The sequence below is a fragment of the Serinus canaria genome, chromosome 4A (genome assembly GCF_022539315.1).
Source record: "Serinus canaria isolate serCan28SL12 chromosome 4A, serCan2020, whole genome shotgun sequence".
Lineage (NCBI taxonomy): Eukaryota > Metazoa > Chordata > Aves > Passeriformes > Fringillidae > Serinus > Serinus canaria.
The window spans coordinates 8,182,620-8,210,000 of NC_066318.1; the positions used below are offsets into that span (position 1 = coordinate 8,182,620).

The 27,381-nt window shown below is 41.2% G+C and overlaps 1 protein-coding gene across 4 annotated transcripts in view; it reads right to left on the bottom strand.

Annotated features, from left to right (window-relative positions):
• Window positions 1-2,136: 2,136 nt before the first annotated feature.
• IL1RAPL2 (interleukin 1 receptor accessory protein like 2) overlaps window positions 2,137-27,381 on the bottom strand; it is a 338,979-nt gene continuing 313,734 nt past the window's right edge. For all 4 annotated transcript variants that reach the window (XM_009090378.4, XM_050974550.1, XM_050974549.1 and 1 more), the window contains 4 exons: window positions 22,764-22,909; window positions 17,417-17,560; window positions 13,644-13,814; window positions 2,137-5,274 (listed from right to left, as the gene is read on the bottom strand). In XM_009090378.4, the coding sequence (XP_009088626.1) occupies window positions 4,577-5,274; window positions 13,644-13,814; window positions 17,417-17,560; window positions 22,764-22,909 (1,159 nt within the window). In that variant the 3' untranslated portion in view covers window positions 2,137-4,576. The remainder of the gene's footprint in view (window positions 5,275-13,643; window positions 13,815-17,416; window positions 17,561-22,763; window positions 22,910-27,381) is intronic.

The following is a 27,381-nucleotide window of genomic DNA, read 5'->3' on the forward strand; positions in this document are numbered from 1 at the left end:
TGAACCAAGCCATCCCATGGGATCAGCTCCCAGCTGCCCAGCTGGGACCCAGTGCAAACCCCCCAGTTCTCCCTCCAGCCATGAGGAGTCCCCATGTGGTGTCACTGCCAGGCTAAGGGGCACTGAGCCTTTCCCTGCTGTGAGCAGGGCTGTGGGACCTGGCAGCTCCTCTCACCTCTGCTCAGGGACAGACACTGGGAAATGCTCCGAGCTCTCCAGAAGGGCTCAGCTCTGAAGGCTGCTCAATGCTCTGATTTCTGACCTTCCAAACCCTGCTCAGCAAACCTTTTCTCACTGAATTAAGGGGAATTTAAGTATATGCTGATGCATTTCGATGAGCAGAGAGAGCCTGCTGAATCAAAGGAACTCCTGAGAGCAGAGGCCCTTGAAAGTAAAGATTTTTTTTTTTCCCCTGTAAAAGTATCTGTTATTTATTCCCAAGTTCTTATCTTGTTTATAACAAAGAATGAACAAAATTCCTTTCCCAAGGCTGGATGGTCCTGGAGCATATCCACACCAAACAGGGACAAAAATAAGCTTCATTTTAGACAGAATAAATAAGCAAATGCTTCTTAGTCTCTTGCCTTCTATCTCTCTCTTTTTTCGTATTCCTCTGTGCACAGCAAGCATAATGTGTTATGGTCTTATCCAAAATCTGCTGGACTTCATGGAACTCTTTCTGTTGGCTTGAATGGGTTTTGGAGCAGACCTGGTGGCAGAGTCTGGCAATATCTTTATAGAGGCTTCTCATCTACTGCCTAGAAAAAGGAATATTATTAAAATACCAGCCCAACCCACAGCTCCCAAGAACTGTCAATATTCACTGTGTTATCTAATTTAAAATTACCCTGTTTTCTTGCTGACCATTCTTTAGGAGCATCATATCTGTAGCAGTGGATAGGCTTCCAACTTCTGGCTCATTTTATAGACAACCTTTAAACAACAATTGCCTCTGAGGTACATCACACACAAAGGTAAAAACAGTACCTTTCAAACATTATCATAAACCATCTTTAAGAGGAATGTGCCCCAAACCTGAAGTCCCCGTGGCTGCAATAAGGATGTTTGCTGCTGGTGGCTTTTGTCACTGGGCAAGGCACAGCCTGACAAGCTGGGGTGGTGGAGCTGTACAGTCAGGGTGGTGTCCTGGCCTCTCCCCTGATAAATCCAGCTGATAAAGCCACCGTGGCTTTGGTGAGACAGGGGAACACGAGATGCCCATATTCCCTTCTATTTCAGCTGACGAATTTCACATGATTGAGCTGGACATTTTTGCTACCAAGGTCCTGACCCAGCTGTCCCTGCTGCCATAGTGGAGAGCTGCTATGGAGGAGATTCCCACAGTGGGACAAACTCATGGCTCCTGTGCCACCCAAGTCCCACAGATGGATACATTTCACTGTTTGACAGCGATTTTCCAAACCCTTAAGTGCTCCCTATGGAAACCCTTGGCCTCTTGCATGTCACAGAGGGGCTTGAGCATGTCTAGAGAAGGACACAGAGCTGTGGAAAGGTCTGGAGCATAAATCTGAGAAGGAACAGCTGAGGGAGCTGGGGACTTAGCCTGGAGAAAAGGAGGCTTGGAGGGGACCTTCTCTCCCTCTATGGGACACAAAGAAATGGCCTCAAATTGTGCCATGGGGGGCTTAGATTGGATTAGGAAAAAATTATTTACTGAAAGGGCTGTCAAGCACTGGCACAGGCTGCCCAGGTAAGTGGTGGAGTCACCATCCCTGGAGGTGTATAAAAACCACGTGGCTGTGGCACTTGGGGACTTGGGTCAGTGGTGGGCTTGGCAGAGCTGGGTTAACAGCTGGAGTTGATCATTTTAGAGATCTTCCCCAACCCTAACAATTCCATGATTCTGTGCTGGCATCACACAAACTGAGTCAACAAGAGGCCCCCAAGCTCAGTCCCCAATCCCACACTAAAAGCACAGGGGTACAGGCAGGTCTGATTCATGGATATATTGTTGTAGTACTCAACATACACTCAGAAATCTTAAAGCAGATTGTGACTTGCCATCTATAACTAAAAGATATTGATACACAGACACTCAGTGTGCTTTTTGCAAAAGGACAGAAAACCTGTTCTTTTCATGTTTCCTCAATACAAACATGACTGCATTTTGCTTTGGGATAACTACTGCTCTGAGACACATTATCATCGGGTAAATGAATTTGCTACTGATGTTAAATCCTTGTAAATAAAAGAAGCAGACCAACCTGCATATGCTTTTTTCTTTTCTTTCTTTTTTTTTTGTGTTTGCATGCTTAATACAGAACTAGCAGGTTTAAAATCTCACTGAACATTCTATGTGAAGTAATCAGATCCTAGAGTAATGTGGGAAGGAAAATAATGAAAAGTACAGCTTTTCATTTAAACATATGCAGTTCTTTTCATGCAGGGTTTTCATTTAGGATTTTTTTCTCGTTTTTTTTAATTACACTTTGCATTAAAGAACATAGCCAGTGTAAACACAGTCTGTAACACTTATAAAACAGTGCAAATTTTGTAAATTTTTGGGAGGAAGTTGAAATACATATACTTTAATGGAGGTAAAATCGCTTTCTTTCTCAGTAGAAAAATACGTCTATTAAACACCTATGTCTGGAACTTAACTTCACAAAAGAGCAAGTTAGAGTTCTATGCTGTGTAATAAATTAATATCTTTTCTAGATTTCCACTTTCAGTGTTAGTGTCAAATGCATAATAATATTAGAAGAAAATGAGAGAAACATGTATTGTTTTGAACCTAATGAAAAATCTTACAGACAATGACTGGTAAAGGAGGGCACAGAATAAAGAACTGGGGAAAGAAGCAATGGAAAAATACTGACCTCTATGAATTATTGCACATTTGAGATCATTTTCATGGCCTTTGGGCCAATTCTGGATACTTTTAAGTCTTAGGTCAGTGTTTGTTTCCATTTGACTGTAGGGTACAATTTAGGAACCACTGCAAAATGTCAAGGATTTACTGAATTTGTTTGCTGATGAAACCACAGGCAGCTGAGTGCAGAGTGCTAACTTTTATTCATGCAATCAAAGAGAAAAATGCTAAGGACATACTGAAGCACAGGCAAGGTTGCCTGCCTTAAAAATATTTTTGGGAACTTGCTCCAGCAGATCTTATTGAGACAAAACTCTCATGTCTGCTGTGTTTTCATTAGAGCCATGCCAAAACCTGCAAAACTGGCTTTTGCCTTCATTGTTTAGAGCTTTTTCCTTTAATACAGTTGTCTCCATAGCCTGACTCTGCAACCCTTACCCAGCTGAGTGTGGAAATCTCCATGAAACACCCTGGTACTTGCTGAGCAGCAATCCCTGATGCTGAGCACCTGTGGAACAATCCTCATCCATCAGCAGCAGGAATACTAAATGAAAGAATCCTATTTGACTATTGGATCACTCAGACAAGTGTGAAATGCAAGACCTTGCCAGTTCCTTAAAAATATCACTTTTCACAAGTTATACAGAGAGCAGAAATATTCCTGCTTCTGCCATATGTAAAAGGTACATAAATTGGCAGGTAGATAAACAAGAGAGAAAACTGTTTCAGGTGATTATCACTGCAACTAAGTCAGACTTACTAGTAAACCTGAAAAATTCAGCACTTAATCTCTGAATATTGCTGTAGATTTCTATTGCTGATGTTCTCACAAAACCCAGTTAATTTTAAATTGTAACTACTGGTTTTGGAAAAAAAATCCTACATAAAATTACTTTACTACAAATCTTAGATCTTAAGAAATTTTAGAATAATGAATTGGCCATTAGACAGCTACATTTATACTTAAACTGTTTGGAAAAAGTCATTAAAAATCTGCAAAAAATTGTGAAATAATCTGTAGTTGACAGAAAAATTGTTTAAAATCCTCCTAAACATCTTCCAGTATTCTAGTAAGTTGTTTAATAAAACCACATTGCTAACCATTGAACATGCCTCAATAATAAAATGAAGAGATGCTGATGGGAGCAGGTGATTTATTTTGTAACTGTTACTATGCACTTTATTGATAAAGCTTTGTCTGCATTGTTTCAGCTGGGCATCTTCTAAGAAGTATTTGCAAGACAATGTTACCAGGAAGGTTTCCTTCTCCTTCCTTTTCAAGATGATTCACCCCCTGTGGTCTGTGCAGGAGATACTAACTTTTGTAGCATGATTAGAATTTCAAACTGTACTGTAGCCTGTATGAAAAAGCCAACAACTTCTGTGTATTCCAAATACTGTTACTTAAATATGTATGGATGCTGGAGATCGTACACAGTGACCTTTTATCCGTCCCAGATTGTAAACCTACTGTGAAGTGACGGGATGCGTTTTTCTCTCCCCCCTCCTTTTTAAAGAAGCAATAAAACTGTACATTAAAAGACAGGAAGGACATTACTGAGTTACAAAAGAATGCCCCCTTCGTCAATAATTTGTAAATGTAAACAAAAAAGTTCAAGTAGAAAAGCAAACAAGTGTGCTGCTGCTCTGAATAGGTTTTCTCACCCCATGCGGGTAGGGCAAAGTTCTTTACAGGCGTCTCTTCATGGTGGCCATGAAGCATCTCCAAAGAGCCCTGACCTTCTACCAGATATCACTGGTGAAGCTGAGCTCCTTGGCCGACAAAGGTAGCAAGGGGCTGTTCCTGTGGAACTCCTGGGGCTCCTTGACGGCGTTGTTGAGAGGTAGCTGTCCGTTGAGGAGCGTCAGGGGGATGTTACAGTACGTGTGGTGGTTGCTGATGGAGGCCAGGGGCAGCGTGGCCGCCGACACGTCGCACTCGTAGCCGCGGCAGTAGTGCCTGGTGTGCGCCGAGTCTGCCTGCTGGAAACCGCCCGGACCCGCCCGCGACTCCACCAGCGTGGCAGAGGTGCCCGTGACGGCAAGAGAGGGCACAGTCTGGAGGTCTCCAAAGAGGCCCTGCTCTGCAGAATCCAGGACCTGATGCCGAGACACCACCTCCTTTTTCTTCCCTGGCATTTCAAAGACTAGGCGCTTCCAAAACTTGGAATTCAGTTTGCTGCTTTTTGGTCCTTTCCACTTGACCACTGAGAGAAGTTTGATGGTGTGCTTTAATGATTCCACTTCGTGATAATTCACCTTCCCTTTTAATTCAGTACACTCAATCAAAATAACTTTGATTTCTCCACTGACTAGCATGTTATGGAGTCTGTTTTCCATCTCAAAAATACTCCATCCTCTCCTGAGAACATAGTCTGGAGTTAACACGATAATGAGTCTTCTGCTTTGCTCAACACATCTTGTGAGATCTTCAATGTAGGCTACAAATTATAGAAAGAGAGAAAGAGTAAAGAATAAAGAAGTCTATAGTATTAAAACATCAGGCTTGCAATCAAGTATAACAAAATCCTGCATTTTACTGATCCACACCATTTAAAATAATGGGCATTTCAATATACTCCAACAAAAATAGGATTGTGTATCGCAAAATATTTCTATTTATGACATAGGATTTACACAAAGGAAACTCCTTAATAACACCCTCCATCCTTTGCTATTTTCCCCTGTTCATTGCAGCAGGATGACATTTACATAACACCCTTGCTGTGTAGGTGCATTAGTGAATAGAAACACACAGTTCACTTAGTAAAAAAATATAGGTCAAAATCAATGCAATGTTTGTGTAATTCTAACATTAACATTGGTTATGATCAATGCTGTGCTGAGGGAAGCAGGCTCTGGGGAGTGGTTCCCGTGTTCCAGATGCAAAGACATGAGGTGCTGCAGGGTGTATGAACCATAACTTGCAAAAGCTCAAAAAGAAACCTCGTCACATGCAGAACTTGTGCTATTGCATAGAAGCATCATGGGAGCTTTTTCTTTAGGTATTGACCACAAAAGTATAAGAACATTCTTTGTGGCTCAGTGGTCTGTTTTAGTATCACAAACCTGTGCTTCTATGTACCCCAAGGTATTAACAGAGACTTCACAAGTGACAGGAACAAATGGAAAATTTAAACATATTGGAATTATTTATTTGCTGAGACATCAGTGACAAAGAAAATAGTAGAATTCTTTTATTCATGCATGCCAAGTAGTTGCAAATGATCAGTGTAAGCAGAAATGCCAGCCCCATTAGCAGCTCCATGATGCCAGTTTACTGAACTTCAAAATATTTGTCAAGTTGGACTTTGATCCCTGAGTTTCACTTATCCCAGGGATGGTAGGGAAGAGAAGCCAAATACACTGGTCTGACATGGAACAGGATGGGAAAGAGATCTACTTACAAACCTGATCAAAAACCCATTCAAATGGACAGACTTCATTCAACAAACTTCAATGGGTTTTAGGTCAAGACCAGAAAACTTAAATCCCTTGAACAAAACCACTAAGGGCAGAAAATGTTCATTGGTTGCACAGCATTACAACTGCAAGCTTTGAGACAGGATATCTGTGTTTTTAAACTACATGAACCTCTTGACCATGCTACTGGGAATGTGCTGCCTGACCACAGAGGAGAAGCATGTGTTAGAAATGAAGACTTGGACACAAGAGCTGCACAGAACAGATCTTTACTCAGCACAGGGCAGGATCTCTCTTACACATCTGCCCTCTAGCAAGAACAATAATTACAAATAACATCATTAATCAACATCTGTTACTGCAAGACTCATTTTATAGTCCCAGGCACCATACCACAGCATGCTTATTCACACCACTTCCAGTAAAGTAAATTGCTACAAAATTGGCCAATAGGAACATTCTAAAATAGCTTATTTTCATGAGACTGAAGGCATAGTTAGCATCAAATCTGCCTTTACCAATGTTTTATTTCACCACTTAGCAGCAAGAAGAATTTCTTTCACAAATGGAAAAAAGAGGCAATTGCAAACATCCCACAGACACACAAAAATTTAAGACATACACATACATTACAAATGTCTATGCAACAATCCTGACTTTTAGTTAATGGTTTATGACTTTTAAATCATGCAGCATTTACAGTTGTTTTTGTTTTTTGTTTCTTGAAATACTTTATGAGGAAACCCCCCCATTGTTCTGCGTAAAATAGTTACTCATTAATGAAAAAAAAATTCAACATTAAAATCCATGGGAGAGGCAGTGGAGCGGGGAGAGAATCAGCAACAATGAGAAAATGATAAGCAGAACTGGTGAAACAAAACTTAAGGAAAGGTAGAAATGTTCAATACAATGGAAAGATATTATCCCAATGTATCAACAGCTCAGACTCTTCATTTTCTTCCTTTCTTTCTGCTCCCAAAAAGAAAGAATTTAGGTGGGAAGCTTCATCATTAGAGGTTGAATCTGCAAGATACAGTAAAACAACAAACTATCATGCATCTTTCCTGAGACATATTCATCCCTCCTCCAAACACTCAGAACACTGCTATGCACAAGACAATTCCCTGCAGGACACAATACTGGGCAGTACCATATGTCCAGGGTAGTGCTGAGCATGGCCATGCATATCCAAATGCATCCAAGTGAGAAAAAACACAAACCAACAAAACAAACAAAAAAATCACTCCACTTTCATCTCTTGAAATATCCAGCACCAATCAAGTCAGTAGTGACACCCCAGCAATAATCCATCACACCATAGCAATCAAAGAGTTGTCAGCCTTTGCCTTGGGCAAACAGGGTGGAAAGAAGATGGGAGAAATTCCCTATTTTCTTAGGTGGACATTTCTCTCCTCTGTGCTTCTCCTGTCTCTTTTGGATGCCCACCTTCCTTACTGGGTATTGCCACACGTCAGAGCTCTGTCCCCAGCTGAGTAATGAACGCCTTCACAAACGGTCTTGAGGTGATCCCTCAAATTCCACAGTTTCCAGTTTGCAGCTGGTCACTGGTGGACATGGCAAATGAACAGGGGACTTGTTGATGCACTGAGGGTAAAGTACACTGAGTTACAAGAAACTGGGTCCCCAAATTTCCAGCCATCTGGTCCAGAAGTACTTAGTACTCCCACTAGCCAGTGGCTCCACTGGGTGCACTCTACAATGCGTCAAATTTGCACCACTTGAACATTTCTGTGACGAAAAGCATGGGGAGACAGATTCCTGTCCCTGGAATTTCCAGCTTTATTTTTCCCAGTGGTACCAATGTGACTGTATAAACCTCTGAGTTGCTAAATCATCTGCTCTCCTTTTACTTTAGGATTGGAGACTCACAAAATCCCGCAGGTTCAGCTGTCTGTCTCAAGTGTTCACTCCATTAGAAGGTACCAAATCCAAGCAATCTATATTGCAGTGTGGGATGGAGAAAGTGTTGCTCTCACCTTTCCAGCAAGCTAAGAAATTATTGTCAGGCAATGGCTCAGTTTCATTTGCAAGAAAAAAACTGAATAGGGACTTTAGGAATGATGTCACCCAGTAGTATCCACTGTAAAGCTCCAGAGTAATGTATTTCCATCAGATAGATATAATTTCCCTGTAACTTCACTTTTGCTGCAGGAGGTGCCAACATCAATGATACTTCATTGAAAGGGAAGAAAATCCATTGTCTTGGTGAAGCCAGTATGGAATTATTCACTTTTAAGCCCCAGGGATTGTATTTTATCATAAATTAGAATGTAAAACTAAGAAGTCAGTGTTAGATTGAACCCACTTGCGTTTACGGAAAAAACACATTTTAAATTTTTACCATTTCCCCCCTTCCTTGAAACATTATTTTGCATTATGGTACAAAACTCTTCCCAAAATGTTAGCAATGCCCGTAGGTAAGAAAAAAAAAATTACATTGTGAGTGGCTCTATCAGTAACTTACTTGCATCATGTTCAATGCAATGCCCAAGGAGGAATGGACAGGAAGAAGTGTTATACCCAAACCCAAACATTGTTTTAGTCTTGCCAGAAAATGGCAAGCAAATTTGTCTTGACAGCAAGTATGTTCTCACCAAACACTGTCTCCATGTAACGATGCTGAACTGGAGTTTGAGCCACTGAAGAAGAGAATTTCAAGAAATGCATCCCTTTTGCAATTAAATAATGTGTAACTGCCTATGGAATCCTTAATGAGCTATATTAACCACAGGCTGGAAGGAAACCTAATATGCAAGCAGATTAGGAGCAAGGAAATTAATGAACACTGTGGGCACAGAGTTGCTTACACAAAGAAATGACTGACTAACCAGATTCAGATGATTTGCAGGAGTTGAGGGAGAAGGAAAAAAACCACTAGAAATAATATAAAATCCTATGGATATTTTTGGGAAATATGGTTTGCAGCACTACGAGAACCAAAGAGTATCTACCATCAAACCCATGCTGGTTGGTTCCTGGCACTTTGAAAATAACCAGCTTTTCTGTGTTTGGCAGTGTGACCACCACTTGAGAAAGTTATTTATAGAAGACTAATTCAGTCCTGGCTTCCTAGATGAATAGTTCCCAAACCCTGAGACTGATTACTTTATTATAACACCAATGATTTTGTGTCTTGCTTTTCCTATTTCTTAAATGTATTTTGCTTCTCTTAGCTTGGACCAGAACAGCTGAAACACAAAGCAGAGTAATGGCCCCTTCCCAGACAGAGCCCAATCCCAGGATGAGCTGATGATATTAACATAAAGAAACAAATAATGCAGATTAGTGCACCATAGGACAAGCAGCCCTTCTGCCTTTTGTTCATATTTATTCCTGTTTCAGCTGACATCTGTGTGTATCTCTGCTACCCTCATCCATGTCTGACATTAAAAGTAAGCTTCATACAGAGCAGACAACCAGGGGCTCCTGAAAGGAGTTTGTGGAGCTGAATACCAAAGAAATGGTATCCTATACTTTACAAAGGCTCCTTGGGATCCCCAGATACATGGTCCAACCACGTTTCCTTCATGCAGGAGCCCAGGAGGCTGGAATTTCCCAGGCAAAAACCACACAGATGGGCAGACAAAACTACAAAGTGCCAGAACTACAATATTGACTGTTGTGTGCTTTTTATCACATGATGTAGACACTCTTCCCTTGTACTGAGAACTTCTCATTTTCAGGTAAAAAAATATTTTTATTCCATCACCATTCTTTTCACTGCCTAATCTTCATACCCTGGGCTGAGCTGGAGTGAATTGTTGGTGTTTTTTCAATCCTGTCAAGACCAAATGCACATATGCTTAGAGAACACCTAGTTGATGCTCTGATATTGCTCCTATTAAAAGTCTAACTTGACAATTTTTACCTCTTCACTTTCAGGTTTTAAAAAAATTTGCAGAAACCACAGAGAAAGGTACCTTCCTCTGCTGTAGTCTGATTTTAGAAAAGTGAAGTGCAAACAGATATTTTTCACTGCAGACATCATCCTTGGCAAGACAAAAAATGGCTCAGGTGAAAACAACTCGTCCTGTTAACTCCCTAACAACTACTCAATCTCCTCAGGTCTCCTAACCCTGAATTAGAAAATCTTACAGAGCTTGAATGGTTGTTGTGGGAAAGGGTTTGTAAAAAGAGCCCTGAAAATGAACAGGGTGAAAATAATGAGAACTGCTCAGGAATTCAGTAAGAAGTGCAAGTGCATCTCAGGGATCCCAGTCTCCTTATGCAGGGTAACTTGTCCAATTACACCTAAGTTACCTGGCAGGGAGGTGTGTGTGCTGTCAGCTTTGACAGAATGTAGAACAGTCATTCTGCTAAGACCAAAGAGTATTCTTTAAGAAAGAATAGCTGCTACAGCACTTCCCATAGCATGCAACTCAGTTCCTGGGTTACAAACTGGGTCTCCATTGCCAGATCTCCCTGCTGGGTCACCAGTCTTGCCTCCCACAGCTGTGTTGGATGGATCCAACTCCCTCCCACAGCAAGATGTTCCATCTTGCCAGCTGAGGGAGTTGGATCCATCCATGCTGCTCTCAGGCAGCACCAAGAGTCATCACAAAGGTCCCTGCTGGCCACTGTGTGATGGGCACTGCTGAGGCCATTGGCACCCTTCATGGTGTTTCTCCCTCCCACTGGGACAAAATGCTCTACTGGGATAAACTCTGTATCCCAGCAGGTCTCAGAACCAGCACCTACTGCAAAACATGACTCAGCCCCATCTGGCCTGAACCCTGGGATCTGCTTCCCCATGGAGAAGAAGTGGCCTCAGTCCCCACAGCCAGTACCTCTGTCCTCCTGGGGACCACAGCAGTTCATGGACATCCCTGAACCAGACACAGAGCTGAAAGAGGAGCTTGGACATGGCCCAGCCACAGCACATCTGGCTGTAATCTCTCCCTCTGCTGCACAGGGACATGCAGAGCCCATCACAGCTTTCCTCCAGAGGTTAGCAATGAGCCAGCTGGACAAAAACACAATCAAACTTGTCCCTGAATTTTCCCCAAGTCAGCTTTTTAGGCTGTTTGCAGAGCTGCACAAGAAAATTAATGAAATAGTATTTGACAAATCTATTTTTTGCCTGCTTTCAAATGCAGGGAGCAGCTGTAGGAGCTGCTGCATGCCAAGAAGGAAGCGAATGATGCACACCCTCCCGTGGCAGCTCCTCACAACTGCAGGGATTGCAGGAAGCACCAGCCATACCCAGCTCCTGGCTGCACTGCTGGGGTGACACATGCCAAGGTACACAGGATACAGGAGGACACACATCAGAGCAGAGAGTGGGAAATGATTACATTGATGAAAGTAATTTACCCTGAAAGATGAGGAAGTGAAATATGTGAGAAGAGATATTTCCTAAAATAAAATGATAGCTGCGATCAACCCCCCATTTTTCTACAGAAATCTACCCTGGAGAGATACATTTTGTCCCATCTGCCAGTTTTTAAGACAGTCACTCTAAACCATGCTATGTTTTGCTCTGAGGTTTCTAGCAGGCCCATTCCACATCACACTGCCTTCACTAAGCACTGCAGGTCCTTGTGAGAGTGGTTTAGGCAGAACACAGGCACATTCCCCTACTCCAGGGCACATGGAGAACTCACAGATGCAGGAGGCCGAGTCTTCCCTCCTTCCCCATCCCCTCACCCTCCCTCGAGCCCCTCTTGAAATAAAGTGCTTTCCCCCATATCTTTTTCAAAGCTAAAGCATGCAAATCACACTCATTTCAGCTCCACATTTTATTCTGCCTTGTCATTATGTCTGATTAGGCGTTCTTGAAGCTCCATGTGTTAGAATCAGGCCTTTTCATAACACTGAAGAAGTGAGTTTGAGAGGAAAGAAGAAGGATTAAATCTGTGAATGTTCATAAATGAGAACTGACATTTTCAGGTACCCTACATTTTCAGGAGAGGTTTAATGAATACCCAAAGTGATGGCAAGTATTTGCTGAGTGCCTTGCTGACAAAAATAGACAAAAATAAAATACCATGCTGACTGGAACAACAATTGGAAAAAAGAATCTCATTTCAGATTAATCTGTGCTTCAGCATAGTTATTACTGAAGAGTTAACTTTAAACTTCTTAGTTCACTTGCAGAATTGCTATGTTACAACAATTCTGTGGGTTTTACCACAGAAAGTTGTATTTTCTCTTAATAATATCTAAAAATTTGATATAATTTGTTGTACTGTAAGAAATAAGAAAGCTATGAGCCAAGTCCCCTTTCAGTAATTTCCCACTATGGAAGAAAAACTCACACCTTGCATGGACAAAAAGAAGAAGTGAATCAGCTCTAAACTAAGAGCTGAAAATGCTTGTGATAAATTCAAGCCTCCTGCACAGCTTTTTCATGATCTCTGGTGAGGCTCTGACTCCTCTTTCCCAGTGCTAAAGGGTTCAGAGCTCTGTGTCCAGTGCTCTCAAAGGTCAGAGAAGAAACAGGCTCTGACTCCTGGGTCAGGCACTGGCACTTGGCACAGTGAGGCAGCAGTTCCAAGTCTTTTGGCAGGCAGGTTGTAATGCAGCTATGCTCAAGCTATTCCATGTTTGGAGACATCTGCTCCACTACAGCCATTGCTTTGTTCTCTTGTTCATAGTTCCTACACAGTAGCACATACAGAGAGAAGTTCATGTTCTCTTCTATTGTTTTTATGAAAGTGAGATGGAATTTGTAAAAAAAAAAAAAAAAAGCTGATTTTTCACAAGGGTAGCACTCAAATAAATGTGATATTAAAGCAAACATACTGTGCATTCAAAATTCATCAACACAATGGATATGATTTGTGGTCTTTTTGATTTGCTCAAATATGAGTGTGGTAGAAGAAATGCCATAGCTACCACTAGGAAAGCATTGACCTTTAGTAGAGACATCCAAAGGTGCTGCTGAATCTTATGAGACTCACAAGTTAAGGAAAAACCCAAAAGACAACAGAAAAGATGACTTTTACTAGTAAAGCTGCTGCAGAGAAAACAACCAATCACTGAAAAAACAATGCCACATAATCCCATTTGCAATCATGTAACAGAGATGATAAAATCCTTTTAGAAAGTTTCCTGCTTAGTGACCTGTGCTTGATGAAGACATTTTGGACTTGGTATTGCTTGCAGTGCTGCAGCTTTCCCTGCAGGAAGGTCCAGCTCCTGCCCCCACTGAAATCAACGGCAAATTGATTTCAGTGGAAATTCCCTCTGATTTCAGTGGTGCAGGAACAAGCTCTAACAGAGAATTCAGATTTGCAGTGCTGAGGAAACTTTTCCAATCTTTGCAACCACTTCCCAAGGTTTTCCATATCTGGTACTTCTCACACAGTCCAGGCCTTTGTGACACAACAGACAGAAATTAAACTGAAAGGTCAGAAATACTTACTTCCACTAGGGATCAGGTCCCTATCTGGAATGAAGAGCTTATATCCATAGTGCTTTTCTAGAACATCTGGCAGAATTTCAAGTGCAAACTGCTCCTCTTCATTATTATCACGATCTAATGCATCAGGGTCCACTTTGGTGTATGAAAGATAAGCATCATATTCTTTGTTGTCTGTAAGAAAACAAATCATGGTCAGCCTGCTGTTTGCAAGAGCACTATAAGGAACACAGGAGAGTACTGGGCAATTGTATTATTCCTTGAAACCACCAAGCATTTCCCAACAAAATGGGGACTTTTCACAGGAACATATAGTCTTGGCCTCCAGGCAGAAATGTCATGCATCCTTTCAGTTTTCTTCTGTAGGCTGAGCAGTAACTCTGCTCCATGTGGTCAGACATGTGCCACAGCTGAAAACATAATGGGCAAAATTTTCATACAAATGCTAAAGTGGAAACTTTTATTTTTAGCTTTTACATATTTGCAATGCAATTCTTTCAACTTCTATTCCTCAAGAGTTCTAGGAGTATGTTAAAGTTTTCAGCTTGGAAAAATTTTGAGCCCGGAAAGTTTTGAGCAAGAAAAATTTCTTTCCATAAGTAATTGTGAGAAAAGACATGACTTAATTAAAAAAGATACTGAGTATTCAGAAAATAATGCCAAATACAAGCAGTTCAAAGCTTTTTTTTTTCAGAAAATCCCATCATTTTAAAAATCAATATTATCATTTTGGATCACAATCCACTTGAGCCACAAGATTTGAAATACTTGGGTATCACATTATAAGGGAGACAAATAACTTCCATAAAGGGCAGCATTCCTTCTCCTCCTCCTCCTTCTCCTCCTCCTCCTCTTCCTCCTGCCCAGCACTGGGGCTTGTCTCCAGCTCTGCTTCTGAAACATGGAGCTAAGAGCTCATGAGTGTTCCAGGAACAGAAGTGGTGCCACCGCAGAGCTGGGGACCCATGCTGGGATCAGACTGTCTTAGTGACATTTCTCTTTGTGTTCTGTTCCTCTGCAGTAATGGAAAACAGTATATTGAAAAAGTCAACCTTCAGCAATTCAGCCTCTAGGGAAGAGCCCAGCTGCCATTATTTACAGAAAATGAAAAATCAAATAGTTAATGTTGTGAGAAGAAAACTGCATGAATGGAGGGTTTCTGAGTCCCAATTATCTGTAAAGAATAGTGCACATAAAAGATAATTAAAGCAGTTAAATATCCTCAATACATTCTGATAAAAAGAACAAATACCTAATCATAATAATATATATCTCTTGATGACCTTGAACTGATGGTTACTTATAATTCCTGACACAAAGCCAGACTCATGAGGGTCAGAGCTGTACTCAAAGCATGTGAATAATTACATATTTGTAAAAGGCAATTTGCCTGGGGTCACCATGGCTGTAGGGGACAATGGAAGATGTCCACCTGGCTTGCTGACATTCCTCTGAAGTCAACAGGCCAGCCAGCTTTGGTGGCCTATCCAAAACCTGCCTCCCTGTCCATAAGGAAGCCTGCCAAAACCTTTTAAGAGATGCCAGTGATCCTGGAGGCAGCGTTCCTGCACAGTGTGGGAGCTGCAGAGCCCCCCTGGCATCCCTGGGTGCAGAGCACCGCGGGCCCTGAGCGCCTGCAGGGCCACGGCTGCCCTGCCCAGGCACCTCAGCCCACAGTGCCAGCCAGCAGGATGCTGACAGAACCAGCTCCCTCAGGCTGCTGGCAGCTGCTGCAGTGGTGGGACAGCTCCTCAGCCTCTGCTGGCTGCCCACAGGCTCCATGTACCAGGGCAGAGAAGAAGGAGCTGCCCACACTCTCCCACTGCTGGCTCTGGGAGTGGCACTGTTTGGCGCTATTTCCTAAATGCATCCTTTAATCCTCAGTGTCATTTTCCCTAAAAGCAATGCTACACACAACACAGGAAGTGAGTGTGTCCAACGCTGCTTACGTGGGGTATTTTTAGAAATAGGAATAAAGCAGATCTGTTGAGTTCCAAATCTTCTTTTTTAAAGAAATACACATCCAAGTGGAAAATGACCCTGTGATTGCATCCATACAGCTGAGTGCTCATGGGAGCTCTGTGTGCTCCCACTACTGCCTGCATGACAGGAAACAAACATCCCCATCTATGCTTTGACTTCTGTAACATTCTGCCTCCATCTTTCATCCTGCAGGATCAGAACAAGACACAAAGCTGTGAAAGGTCTGCAATTATGCACTGGAAAAATACAACGTTGTTTTCAAAATTTATAGGCACACAAAAGCCCCTATGTACTCATGGGGCTTCCTCTAAACAACCAGAAAATAATATTGTTTCATAAATTAAAAAGTGATTGAACCAAGGAAGTTATATGAGTACAAATGCAGCAGTTTCATGCTAAAAACAGGATAAAAAATTGAAGTAGGCTGGAGGAAGTTAGCACTTTTGGTTGGTGTGAAGCAGGGATATTATGTTGGTATAATCCCAAGGTGTTTCAGGTAAAGTACTTCTCAAACCACATAATCTCACCCTTCCCTTTGTCCTAGGTACCAGTATAAATATTGTGCAGTATTTTAGAGTATGGAAAAAGCATAATTTTATTTTTCTTTCCCAATCATACATGAGGATTGAGAAAGGGCAAGTTTCCTGATCTCTATTCCTGCTATTTATCACAGAATCACAAAGTATTCTGAGCTGGAAGGGACCCACAAGGATGACCCTTCCTCTTCCTAAAATCCCCTAGATGTCATTCCATACATTCTCCAGGACTCCTATGAGTTTCATCATAGGGGAACCTTTTCACACCATATCTACCCATTGTGAAACAGAAACATTTTTCACTGTGATAAAAGAAATGCCAGTTGCAGGAAGCAACATGTCTATGCAACTGCACATTGTTTTGGCACTATGGAAAATGTGTTCCCTGCTCTCTTTTCAAATACATTAGAGTTTCTGGATGTGCCATTCCAGAGCCTGGGTGACTGCCAAGTGCTGCAGTGGGCTATGGCAAGCACCTCTACTTGAATACTGCACTTTCTCTCTTTAGCAGATACTACTTAGATGCATATTAATAGCATATTATTATAAAATGAGTGTTAAGAACACAGTAATAGGATTTAAAGACTGGGATTTAGTTTACAGGGCTTACTCCAGCTTCATAGGAGAAGGAATGTTCTACATTCAGGAGAATTAAAGCTTCAATTTAAAAATACAAGCTTAGCTTTAGGCACCAAACAGAATACATGCTAGTGAGAGGGAAGGTGGGGGAAGAAAAATGGAAAACAGTCTAGTTTATTCCTAAATACACCCCAGGCAGGCTGCACATTCCCACCAAGTTGTTGACAGTCTCCCAATGAGCTGAGGTAACCAGTTAGCCTCATAACAATCACCTCTCACTGGTCAGAGGAGGTCACTGGAAGCCTGGTGGCAATTCCATGAAAATGCTTCTTGAACGCCTGGTGAAAGGCTGCTCAGACAGACAGTGTGGATCTCAAGAGAAGGGACCCTGGGCATATGTGCAACGGTACACATGAAGGTGAAGAGTTCACAAATGACATGTGAGCCTCTCCAATTCTCCAGGCTCCCTTTTGCTCATGGCAGAGCCCAGTGACATTTCTGTGGAAAGACTCATTGATCTCAGGGGGCTTTGGGAGAAAGTCTTAGGGCTTTACACTGTTGGGTGCTCAGTAGTTTAAACTAACAGCAGGTGTCTTTTAGGATTCATTTCAATCTCACCACTTTGGGTCTCTGAAATACTTGCACTGCATATATTGAGTTTCCTGTGCAACTGCTTACCATCAGCTGCTTCATCTCCTCCAAAGTTCTGTCTGTAGAACAGCATTAGCTCTATGTTGTAGCACTTATAGATGGTCACGAGCAAAATAAGTAGAAGAAGGATGGCTCCCAGTCCTCCAGCGAGTTCTATTTTGTAGATCAAATCTAAAATTAGCAAGGAAAGACAAAAAGGTTAAGATCTTTCCAAGCTATATTTTCTCTAATCCACCGTACAATTCCACATAAAATTGTGCAGCTTCCAATTACAACCACCACAACATTAAAAATTCCTGATAATTTTGTCCATTGCCTATTACTTAATTTTACTCATTTACTCCATCTACTGCTCATCTAATAATAAATAACCATCTGAAATAACCATCTGAAATCCAGAATGCATTTGAGGCTACACATGTAAATCTCCTACACAAGAACTATGCAGAGATTTTACACAGAGGAGTAACCAACTTTTAATGAGTTGGTGGAGTTTGAAACTTCTACACTGGCAGAGTGCATCAAATGCTGTATGCAGCATGTGAGGACAGATTGGGCAGGATCCGCTCCCTTCCCCTCCGACTTAGACAGCTTTGGTTTTCTATTTGTGAAGCCTGTGGACATGATGATGTGAGCTGCCAAGCCAGGGCTTCAGCTGGATCACTGGAAAATGAGTTGGGCTTGCAGGAAGCCCAAGATAACACAAGAAGCCAGAAGCACACATCAGGCTGCAAAGAACCACTTTGTCATGGCTGCTAACAGAGCTCTCACATATTTGTAGAGCTCACATTATAATTTAATGGGACCTAGGGTTAGCCAAAATTTCCTACTCAAATGCTTTTGTTAGGAAACATCACAAGTACTCAAAGAACTTCACAAATGCATCCAGACACAGTGATCCATCTTTTACAGCTGGGGATACAGGCTTAGAAAAGAGAAGCAGCACATTCAAGGTCATTCAGCAAACCAATGACAAAATGGGATAAAACTCTTGGATACCAGTCCAGAGCTCCATCTGATGCAAGGGACTAACTTGAACAGCATTGCTCGTTATCCTGAAATGTCCTCTGAAAGTAATATTGCTCCTAACACCACCTGGCATATTATTTAGCCATAAAAGACTGAGGATGACAATTTGACTCTCACAGCCTGTATTGGTTCAGATAAGACGTCATGAAGATATTTGCTGCTGTGACAAACCCAGTGAGAAGTTGCCAAACTCACGCAGCCAGGACAAAGTTCTTGTGATCATTATGCTTCTAAAACTTAGGTCAGAAAAAATTACTCATATGTCATTTGTGTCACTTTCAAGATAAAAACCAAATTAGCTGCATATCTTTGGGGGTTATTTTTGCCTCACCATGCCTTCTATTTCAATAATTAACATCAGATGTCAAGCTATTCCCAGTTTACAGTATCTCTGATGTCTGTCTGGCAAGAAGTCATGGACTAATAGATGGAAAAAGTCTATTATAATAGCTATTTAATCTCTCTGAGAACACAGGGAATTCATGGGACTTTTACTACACTGCATGATAAAGCCTGCATCCTCTGGGGGATAAATCTAGGCAAATGGAGAACAGAGTTGGTTAAAATCACTTTTGAGGGCTTTTTTTTTTTTTTAATTGTACTGAATCTTTTTTGCTAGGAAACTGAGATGATGGCAAAACTGCCAGCTTGGAAGGAAAGAAAATGCTGAGCCTTGCAGCCCCCTTGCAGCTCTCTTGCAGGAGCACAGTGTTGTGCCCACTTTGGTGGTGGGAATAGCAGGGTATTTAGCAAACCCACAAAATCCAGCTCGAAAGGCAAAATTGATCAGCTTTTGCACGTCCAGTATTTGTCCTTCTGCCCCATGAACTCTCTCAGAGTACAGACATAAGGACTCTAGGAGAGTCCTTATGGAAAAAGGGGCTTTCCTTATGGGAAAAGCTGAGGCTCTTGAGCTCTCCTTATTTCCATTCCAAAGTGGAGGCAATGAGAAAAAACCCAGGATGTTCAATTTTCTTGCCTACTCTACTGAGCCTTAGCATCTGATTCATTCCTTCCTCCTCAAGTGGTCCTCACTGAGATAAATAAGGAAGCAGCATATCCAACACAAGAATAGACGTTGAATCTGGTCTCTGTGTTATAAGAGTGACTGAAAAATAGCAAATAATAATTTTGATAGCTTCTAATGTAAAATTATGTAGAAGAACCTTGCCACAACCTATCACACATATTTCAGAGGATCGTGGTCTTTAAAATAGCAGAAGTCTCATAAATACCCAATAAGTGAGAAACAAGTACATTTTAGAAGTTCCTCATAATTTAGTGATGTATCAGTATCAAACCCATCCCCCCTAAAATTAGTTCCTTGCATGTCTTAATTAAAGACAGCCTCCTTGAAAAAAATCATGAGGAAAAGTCATCATAATATTTACTTTTATCTCAATTCACTGCTTCTTGCCACTAAAAGCATGGTCTGACTTTATTCTGTGGTTTCTGACAAGTTATTTATCTTTCAGAACAGTTATATTATAGACTATGGAGACTTCAGTCACTAAATACTGGACTGTTTTCAAACCCTTCTGAAGGGAATCCTGAACTGTTCCCACAACTGAGGGACAACTGGGTGTATATTGCATTTCCATGTTATTTGAGCACCAAATATGCTAGGACAGCATGGAGGAAAAAAAAAAATAAAAGCAAACCAAACCCAGGATAGTCCAGAACTTATTTCTGAACTCCTTGAAAGCAAGTAACAATGTGGTCTTGAATTAAGTCAGTAAAGAAGAATGTGACAGCAGCTGGTTGTGTTCAGGTCTTTGGAGCATGTCTGATTCTTCCTTTGCATTGGTAGCTTTGGATTTGAAATTTAATTTGGTTCTTTTTCAGCTGAAAATCCCTAAACAATAAAAATGATCCTAAATGATGGCACATGCTCTGGGGCTACATTGGAGCTGTGCATAAAGCCACTCCTGTATTCTCCTGAAGGTTAAAGGGGACTGTAGCACTAATACAGTCACCAGTATAATTTCCCTAAAACATTTGAGCAGCTAATTTTTTTTTCAAAGCAATTTATGTGCTAAAAATTACATGATGCCAAAACAAGAACTCTAAAAAATCTTATACAACACCTACAACTTAGATTTTGGGTTTTTTCCTGTTTTTCATCCAAGCCAGAAAAAAAACAGTACAGAGGGCTGGTCTGAAGACAAAACAGAGCCACAAGTGCCTCTTGTCAAATGTGGATAATGCAGCTCTTAACAGGTAAGACTTTGGAGGGAGGGGGATTTCTCTAACTGAGAGATCTGTGCTGCAGCACATTGCAATAGAAATCCCTTCCTTGACACACACAAAGGATGCTGGTCAACAGCTTTCTGCAAGTCCTGCCCTAAATCTTGTCCCAGCTCAGGAAATACAGTAGTATTTCCTGACTCATGAATATCTACAGTAAAATCTAAGCTGGAGAAAGTTAGGATAAGAAACAATTAAATCAAGTTGCAGAAAGGAAAAGTTTGGTCAAGTATTTGTGAAAGCTTAATAAATAACAAACAGGACAATAGGACAGGCAGTCAAAGGGCACAGTAAAATACAGTGGTTATTTTAAATGACACTTTAATAGCCTGAAAATCAACTACTGAGAGTGCCTGAGGGGAATATAAGTTTTCTACAGCCACAGCGCAGAGAGAAATGAAATAGTAGCTGCAAAGTGATCTTTTCCACCTCTGTATTCCAAATTCTGTATTCAGCAGTGCTTCTTCTATAATTCCAGCAGAGCTCTGAAATATCTGCATTTTTTTGTTAGAAATAAAGTGAGCTTGTTATTCTACTATATGCACACAGCAGAACATTTACCAGTGCCAACAGAGATATACTTACTATCACTTGTATATTTATGAGCTTCAGTGGAAGGAAAGGTAGAGTGCTCTTTGCACTAGACACTAATCCTTCATCATGATGACCAGATTCCTTAATTAAAGCTGTGACAACCTGTCAGTTTAGATCACAGAACTGTAGAATTGTTTTGGTTGGAAAACACCTCCCAGATGATTGAGTCCAACCATTCGACCAGCACTGCTGAGCCCACCATGCCCACAAGGGCCACATCTACATGGCTTTCAAATCCCTTCAGGGATGGTGACTCCAGCATCCCCAGATCTTTTGCCACCTGGCAGCTTTCCAGCCCCTCTGCCCCAGCCTGGAGCCTGTTCTGACCCAAGAGCAGGACCAAGCACTTGGCCTTGTGGAACCTCACACAACTGGCCTCAGCCCAAGGATCCAGCCAGTCCAGATCCCTCTGCAGAGCCCTCCTGTATGGAAGTTTGTAGTAGATAGCAGAACGATCTGCTAGATCAACATTCCTTTATTCCAGCTTTGCCACAGTGAAAGCACACAAAGGACTGGAGCTGCCCTTTCAGGTTTGCCTCATAAAACAATTCTTCTTCTCCTGTTTTGGCAAAATAATTTACATCCAAGAGTGATGGCAGAGGTCTGGATAATGTACCAACTCTTTAGTCAATCTCCTGTGCTGATGATCTGTGGTTTCACATAACAGCTTTGGCTGGAACCTTCCTTTGCTTTCCCAACAATTACTATATTATAGCTTTTGTGTTTCCTAATACACTGTATCTCAGAGAGATCAGCATCCAATCTAAATGTCAGCCACTTATGAATAGGAGAGCTGATTGAACAAACAACAGAAGAACTGCCATGAAACACTGTTACACTCCCTTGATAGTGACTTTTTCAAACACAGAGCACAGCAGCACTTTTAAATTTGGCACATTCAAATCCCAACGGTTTCCTTTCTGCTATAGGTAATTTGTCAGTAGTGCTGTTCTCCATTCAGGAACAGAATCAAGCAAGACAACCATGATGGGGTAACTCTCCATGTATTTGTAGCTCCCATTGCATGTTTTCATCCCTGATGCAGTTAGAAATCAAAATGCATGGAGACAGCTTAAAGGTTTCAATTTAAAACACAAAGCCAGGAAGTGGAGAAACATGAGAACATCTGACCTCACTGCCACAGTGAACAGGTGCCACGGCACCTGTTCTAAGAAATATAAGTTTTAACTGGCCCAGTTAGTCAGTTCTGGGCCAAATTCATAGGTTGTTTAGTCCAAAATACTTTCCCTGATTATTGGTGCCTTATGGATGACTGTATTCCAGACAAGTGCATCACCTGCAAGGCCAATTTTCCAGACACTGAAGAACAATCCATGATTTTTTCCCCCCACAAATGGTAAACTGAAGCTGTACACAAGCACACTTCAGCTCCAAGCAGGTACACAGGAGTCCAGCCTGGCTCAGAGAGGTCAGCAGGACCTCTCATTGATGTGTTGCTGCTGAGGCAGGTGAGGTCACAGATAACTAAAAAAGGGAGAATTACCTTTCTTGCGCAGAAGAACGCTGGCGTGTCTCCGTCCATTTCTGTTCTCCACGTGACATGTGTAGTTAGCCAGGTCTGCCTCCTCTACAGCATCAAAGATCAATGTCAACTCAACTTCTTTTTCTCCAAGATGTTCTCTGAGGAGTCTGGAAGGAAGGAAACAGCCTTTGCTTTAACTGAATTAATATGGATGGCAGATTCCCCAAAGCACTCTGATTTCTCAGCACAAGAAAATGTTCCTTGGCCTCCTTCACTCCTAGAGAAGGACTTGAAAAGAGACTCATGTTGCCTAAAAGAGGCTTCACAGAGACATTTTCTATGACCACCAGAAGGCTTTTCCTCCTGCCATGTCAAGTGAGGAGCTGAACCGAGTGCAGGAAGAGTGGCCATGAGCACAGTGGTTATGTGTGGCTTCTTTCTTGGCTCCATCAGAATTAAATGCTAAAAACAATGCTTCTTTTAAAAGAAGTGACAAACATCCATTTTCCAGAAGCAGAATGTGCTACTAAGCCATCAGTGAACAAATTACAGGGCAATTTAAAGGCTGGGTATTGTGATACATTTTAATTCAGTGTGGAAAACCAACAAAAGGAGCTGTGCTACTCTGTGGAATTTTCCTCTATTTTCTGGGGCTAGATCCTGACTTTTAAGGGGAACAGTGTCAAGAACAAGAGCTCTCTCCTCCTTTGAGAGGAAAGAGGAGACGTGCAAAATCCCCACAAATGGAATAAAAGTTCTAGCAGACTTTCAGGCCAGAGGTACAGCCTTTTCATGTCATTGTTCTCATGTGAACATTAAAAAGAATGCAAAGTAAATGCACGTTTTCTGCTGCTGACATTAAGTCTAAAAATACAATACCCTATTCTCTCCAAAGGCTTATCACTTGCTCAAGAAGAAGTTGCTGCTCCTTTGAACAGGGAAATGTAACATCAAGTAAAATCCGCCAGATAAATTTGATCCTGTTTGTGTAATGCTGCACAAGAAGGTAAACAGAAAATGTGGGGTGCCCTCACAGTCACCTGTGAACTCACCACTGTATGTGGTTCTTCAGTGAGTCTGTTCTCTGAAAAGACTGCACAGCACTGTGAGGTAAAGGTAGAAATAAAACCCAGAGACACCAAAAAAGAAATATTTTTTTTCCAAGACCGAAAGGAGGGAAGTGGATGGGAAGTAATGAACCAGGAGTGCTGCCTGCTCTGGATGGAAACTGCTGCTGGAGACATTCACATTTGTCAGTAATGGCAAACCCCAAACTTCTCTTTTATAAACCAAACACATCATGTGTGCACACATTTCCTTAGATATGTGATTTCACATGACATCCATGGAACTCCAAACACATTGAAAACAAATCAAAAGAGAAGTATGAGGGCATTGCACCAGACAATCAAAAATGCAAGCCTGACTGCTTCTAGCCTGACACATCTCTGCAGAAACTCAGAAGAGGCACAGAAGCATCCACAACAATTCAGCCTCTTCCACTGCGGCAGCATAACTTGCAAAAAGCAAGTGGAAAAACATTAGTTTAAAAACAGGATGTGTGTGTTGAATTTGGAGAATTTGGAAACTTGGATTGCATATTTTTTTTTTCCAAAATCAATTCTCATTGATTTTGCTTCTTTTTTCTTTTCTTCTTTTCTTTTTTTTTTTTTTTTTTTTTTTTTTTTTAAATTCTGGTCCAGACTCCAAGTGGTGAAATAATAGAAGAAAGGTTGAATTTGCACAATTTCTGGCCAGAAAAAAACTTCCTCAGAAAACCTGGTCTGTTCGCATACTCAGCCTAAATCACTGGGAGTGAGATAAATCAATTTTCATTTACCTATTATTCTGCTGTATCTATATAAAGACTCAGGAAAGCCACTCTGCTGGTAAACAGCATGCCCAACAACTTTTGGTCTACCAATCATTCTGCAAGGAACAATATAATCACTAACAGAGAAGATATCTGGGAAACTAATCTGGAGCATTCTGCAAATGTTCAGATTTTCTTGTTCACTGTAATCAGAATATTTTACACAGAAGAAAAATGGAGACACATTACAGTTAAGATAAAAGAAACTGTTATTTTTATCTATATCTAAACTATGTGTATGTAATATAAAATAACTGACCCTTAACCTAAATTTAAATAATACATAATCAGCTAAAGAGGAGTTTTCATAAAAAAAAAGAATATCCAATATATTTGGACTGACAATTTTTTTTCTACATACCTTCTAATAGCAATTTTTAGCAAGGGAAATCTATAGAGTGGGATATATCATGGAAATGCTGACAAAACATTTAAGCATTGTGCTAGCAGCAAAGTGTAGAAAGCTCTTAGTTAAACCTTTCATTCCTGCTTTTTCATTTTTCTTCTTTTTTCTTTTAACATTACTCTACACTTACATTATTGCCTCAGAAATGCACAGCTGGTCACCTGCATTTTTTAAATACACATGCAACCCTTAATTATTTGCATTGATTAATTAATTGTTGTTGTTGGTTCAGAGAACATGGAGCAAAATACAACATCAACAAGACCTAAAGGTGCAACAGCATTTGGAGCACACCCAGAAGATGAAGCTCTGTCCCTGCCTGAGGTGGGGGAAGCTTCACCAGCATCACTGTCAACACATGCCAGCTCCCACAAGTTGAGAAAACAATAACTCACTCTTTCTGGGTTGCTGAACAAACTGTAAGAGTAATTACAACATTGAATGCATAGCTAAATCAATGATGCTTGACAACTCACAGCAAACAGGGTGGAAAGAGAGAAATAAAAGGTGGGTGATGTAAAAACAACACTCAGTGACTTCTTTTTCTTCAGGCTGAAGCATTTTATTTGATCTGAAACAAAACATTTTGTCTAGTGAATAATTTTCAGGTAAGAATATGAATTTTAAAAAGGAAGTGTCGTTACAGATTAGAGATGCTTCCTTTGAAAATTATGCAATGGCTTGGATTTTTCAAATCCTTGGTCATATTTTCCCAGTGCTTGGATGCACTAAGTTGAATCTGAATACAAAACACTTTTACTTTGAGACCATATTTCCCAAAATTTTCAGTCTTTGTATGACCACAGATAACAAGGCCATAAGAAAACTTCACTTGGGTCTCTCTGCAAGACAGAGGCATTAATTGCAAACCTTTACTAACCTGCATGAGAGTTGGGATTAGCAAAAATGAAACTTTCATTCTTTATAAAACTGAGGATCTCGACTGTGAACAGAGTTATGAAGTCTACCCCCCTCCCCAGGCTGCAGATGAAAGGAAAGTTCTGTGTGTACACAAGCACCTCTCCAAAGCAAAGTCATTCGACTGGCAGCATGACAGTGACCTTCCCTCCTGCTTTCCTGCATTGTGTTTCTTGTTCTCTGCCCTGAATTTGTCTACTTGAGTAGTGTAAGCTTTTCAGGAGAGAGCTGTTGCTTCCATACTTCTCTGCCAAGTACCCAGCACATCAGCTATGGGAGCTGTGCCTCCTGCCCCCAGCACCCCCTCCTAACAGAAAACAACATCCTCATCTTGTCTGAGCATTTCAGAACCATCTGCTGGTTTCTGTGAAGAAGAATCAATCAGAAGAAATAAGGCTGCCATTCAAAATGCTTCCCTTCACCTCTTTTCACACCTCTAGGATGAGTTAAACTATTTCTACTTTAAAAACAGACAAGACATACATTACAAGATGAGCATTATGACTATTCTGCAGTGTCACCTGTTGAAGAACAACCAAAACCAAAAAAGTAACTCAGAGGTGGCAGAGAGCAACATTTATGTCTGAAAATTCTTTGCCATGGCAGAAAGCTGGTGTTGAAATTTGCTGTGGGCTGCTTGGATAATTAGGTACCACTGACAACTCTGCAGACATGCTTCAAGACTCTGATTCCTTCTTTAATAACTCTGGTTCAATTTACATGTCATCTTTATTACTGCTGTGAAAAACCCACCTGGCAAGCAAAGTCTCTTCCTCCTTCCCCCACGCATGTCTAACACCTGGGGATCTTAATTCAAGGGAAGACAAGGGGGCAGCTCAGACAGGGTGGCATTGCCTCCAAGTCCTGCAATGCTGAGTTCCTTTTTATCATGAAGCTTTGTAAAAATGTCTAATAAATACTGAGAAGCCCAGAGGGACACAAATATTACTCTTGGTGAAGTGTGCTTACCAAAACCCAGTTCCATGGACTGGATTTGAACAGGAATGCTCAGGTTACATGCATCCTTATTTTAGTGCTTTCATCACAGCACAGTGAGTGTTAACCCTGCACACTGGGGATGGGTGGTTTGTGCTCCCACATGTCATTTGCAAACCTGAGCTCTCATCATACACACAAAATCCAGCAACAAAATGGATGGGCACAGCCCAGGGGAAGGACAGCACCAGCAATTCAGAGTGCTACTGAATTTGTGAACTAATTCAAGATAGGGGATGCAGAGTTGAAATGCACCAAAGAACCAGCCCATGGAGTATCTTGTTCTGGTTGTAAGGATTCTGTACTACTCTTAGCTTCTCAAAATGAAATGTCTTTGTAACACTACAGAGAATCAAACTGATTAAGAAGACATCTAACCAGCAAGTTCACTGGGGCTCATCAAGTTTGAAACACACATGACAATTTTTAAATACATCAATAAATAT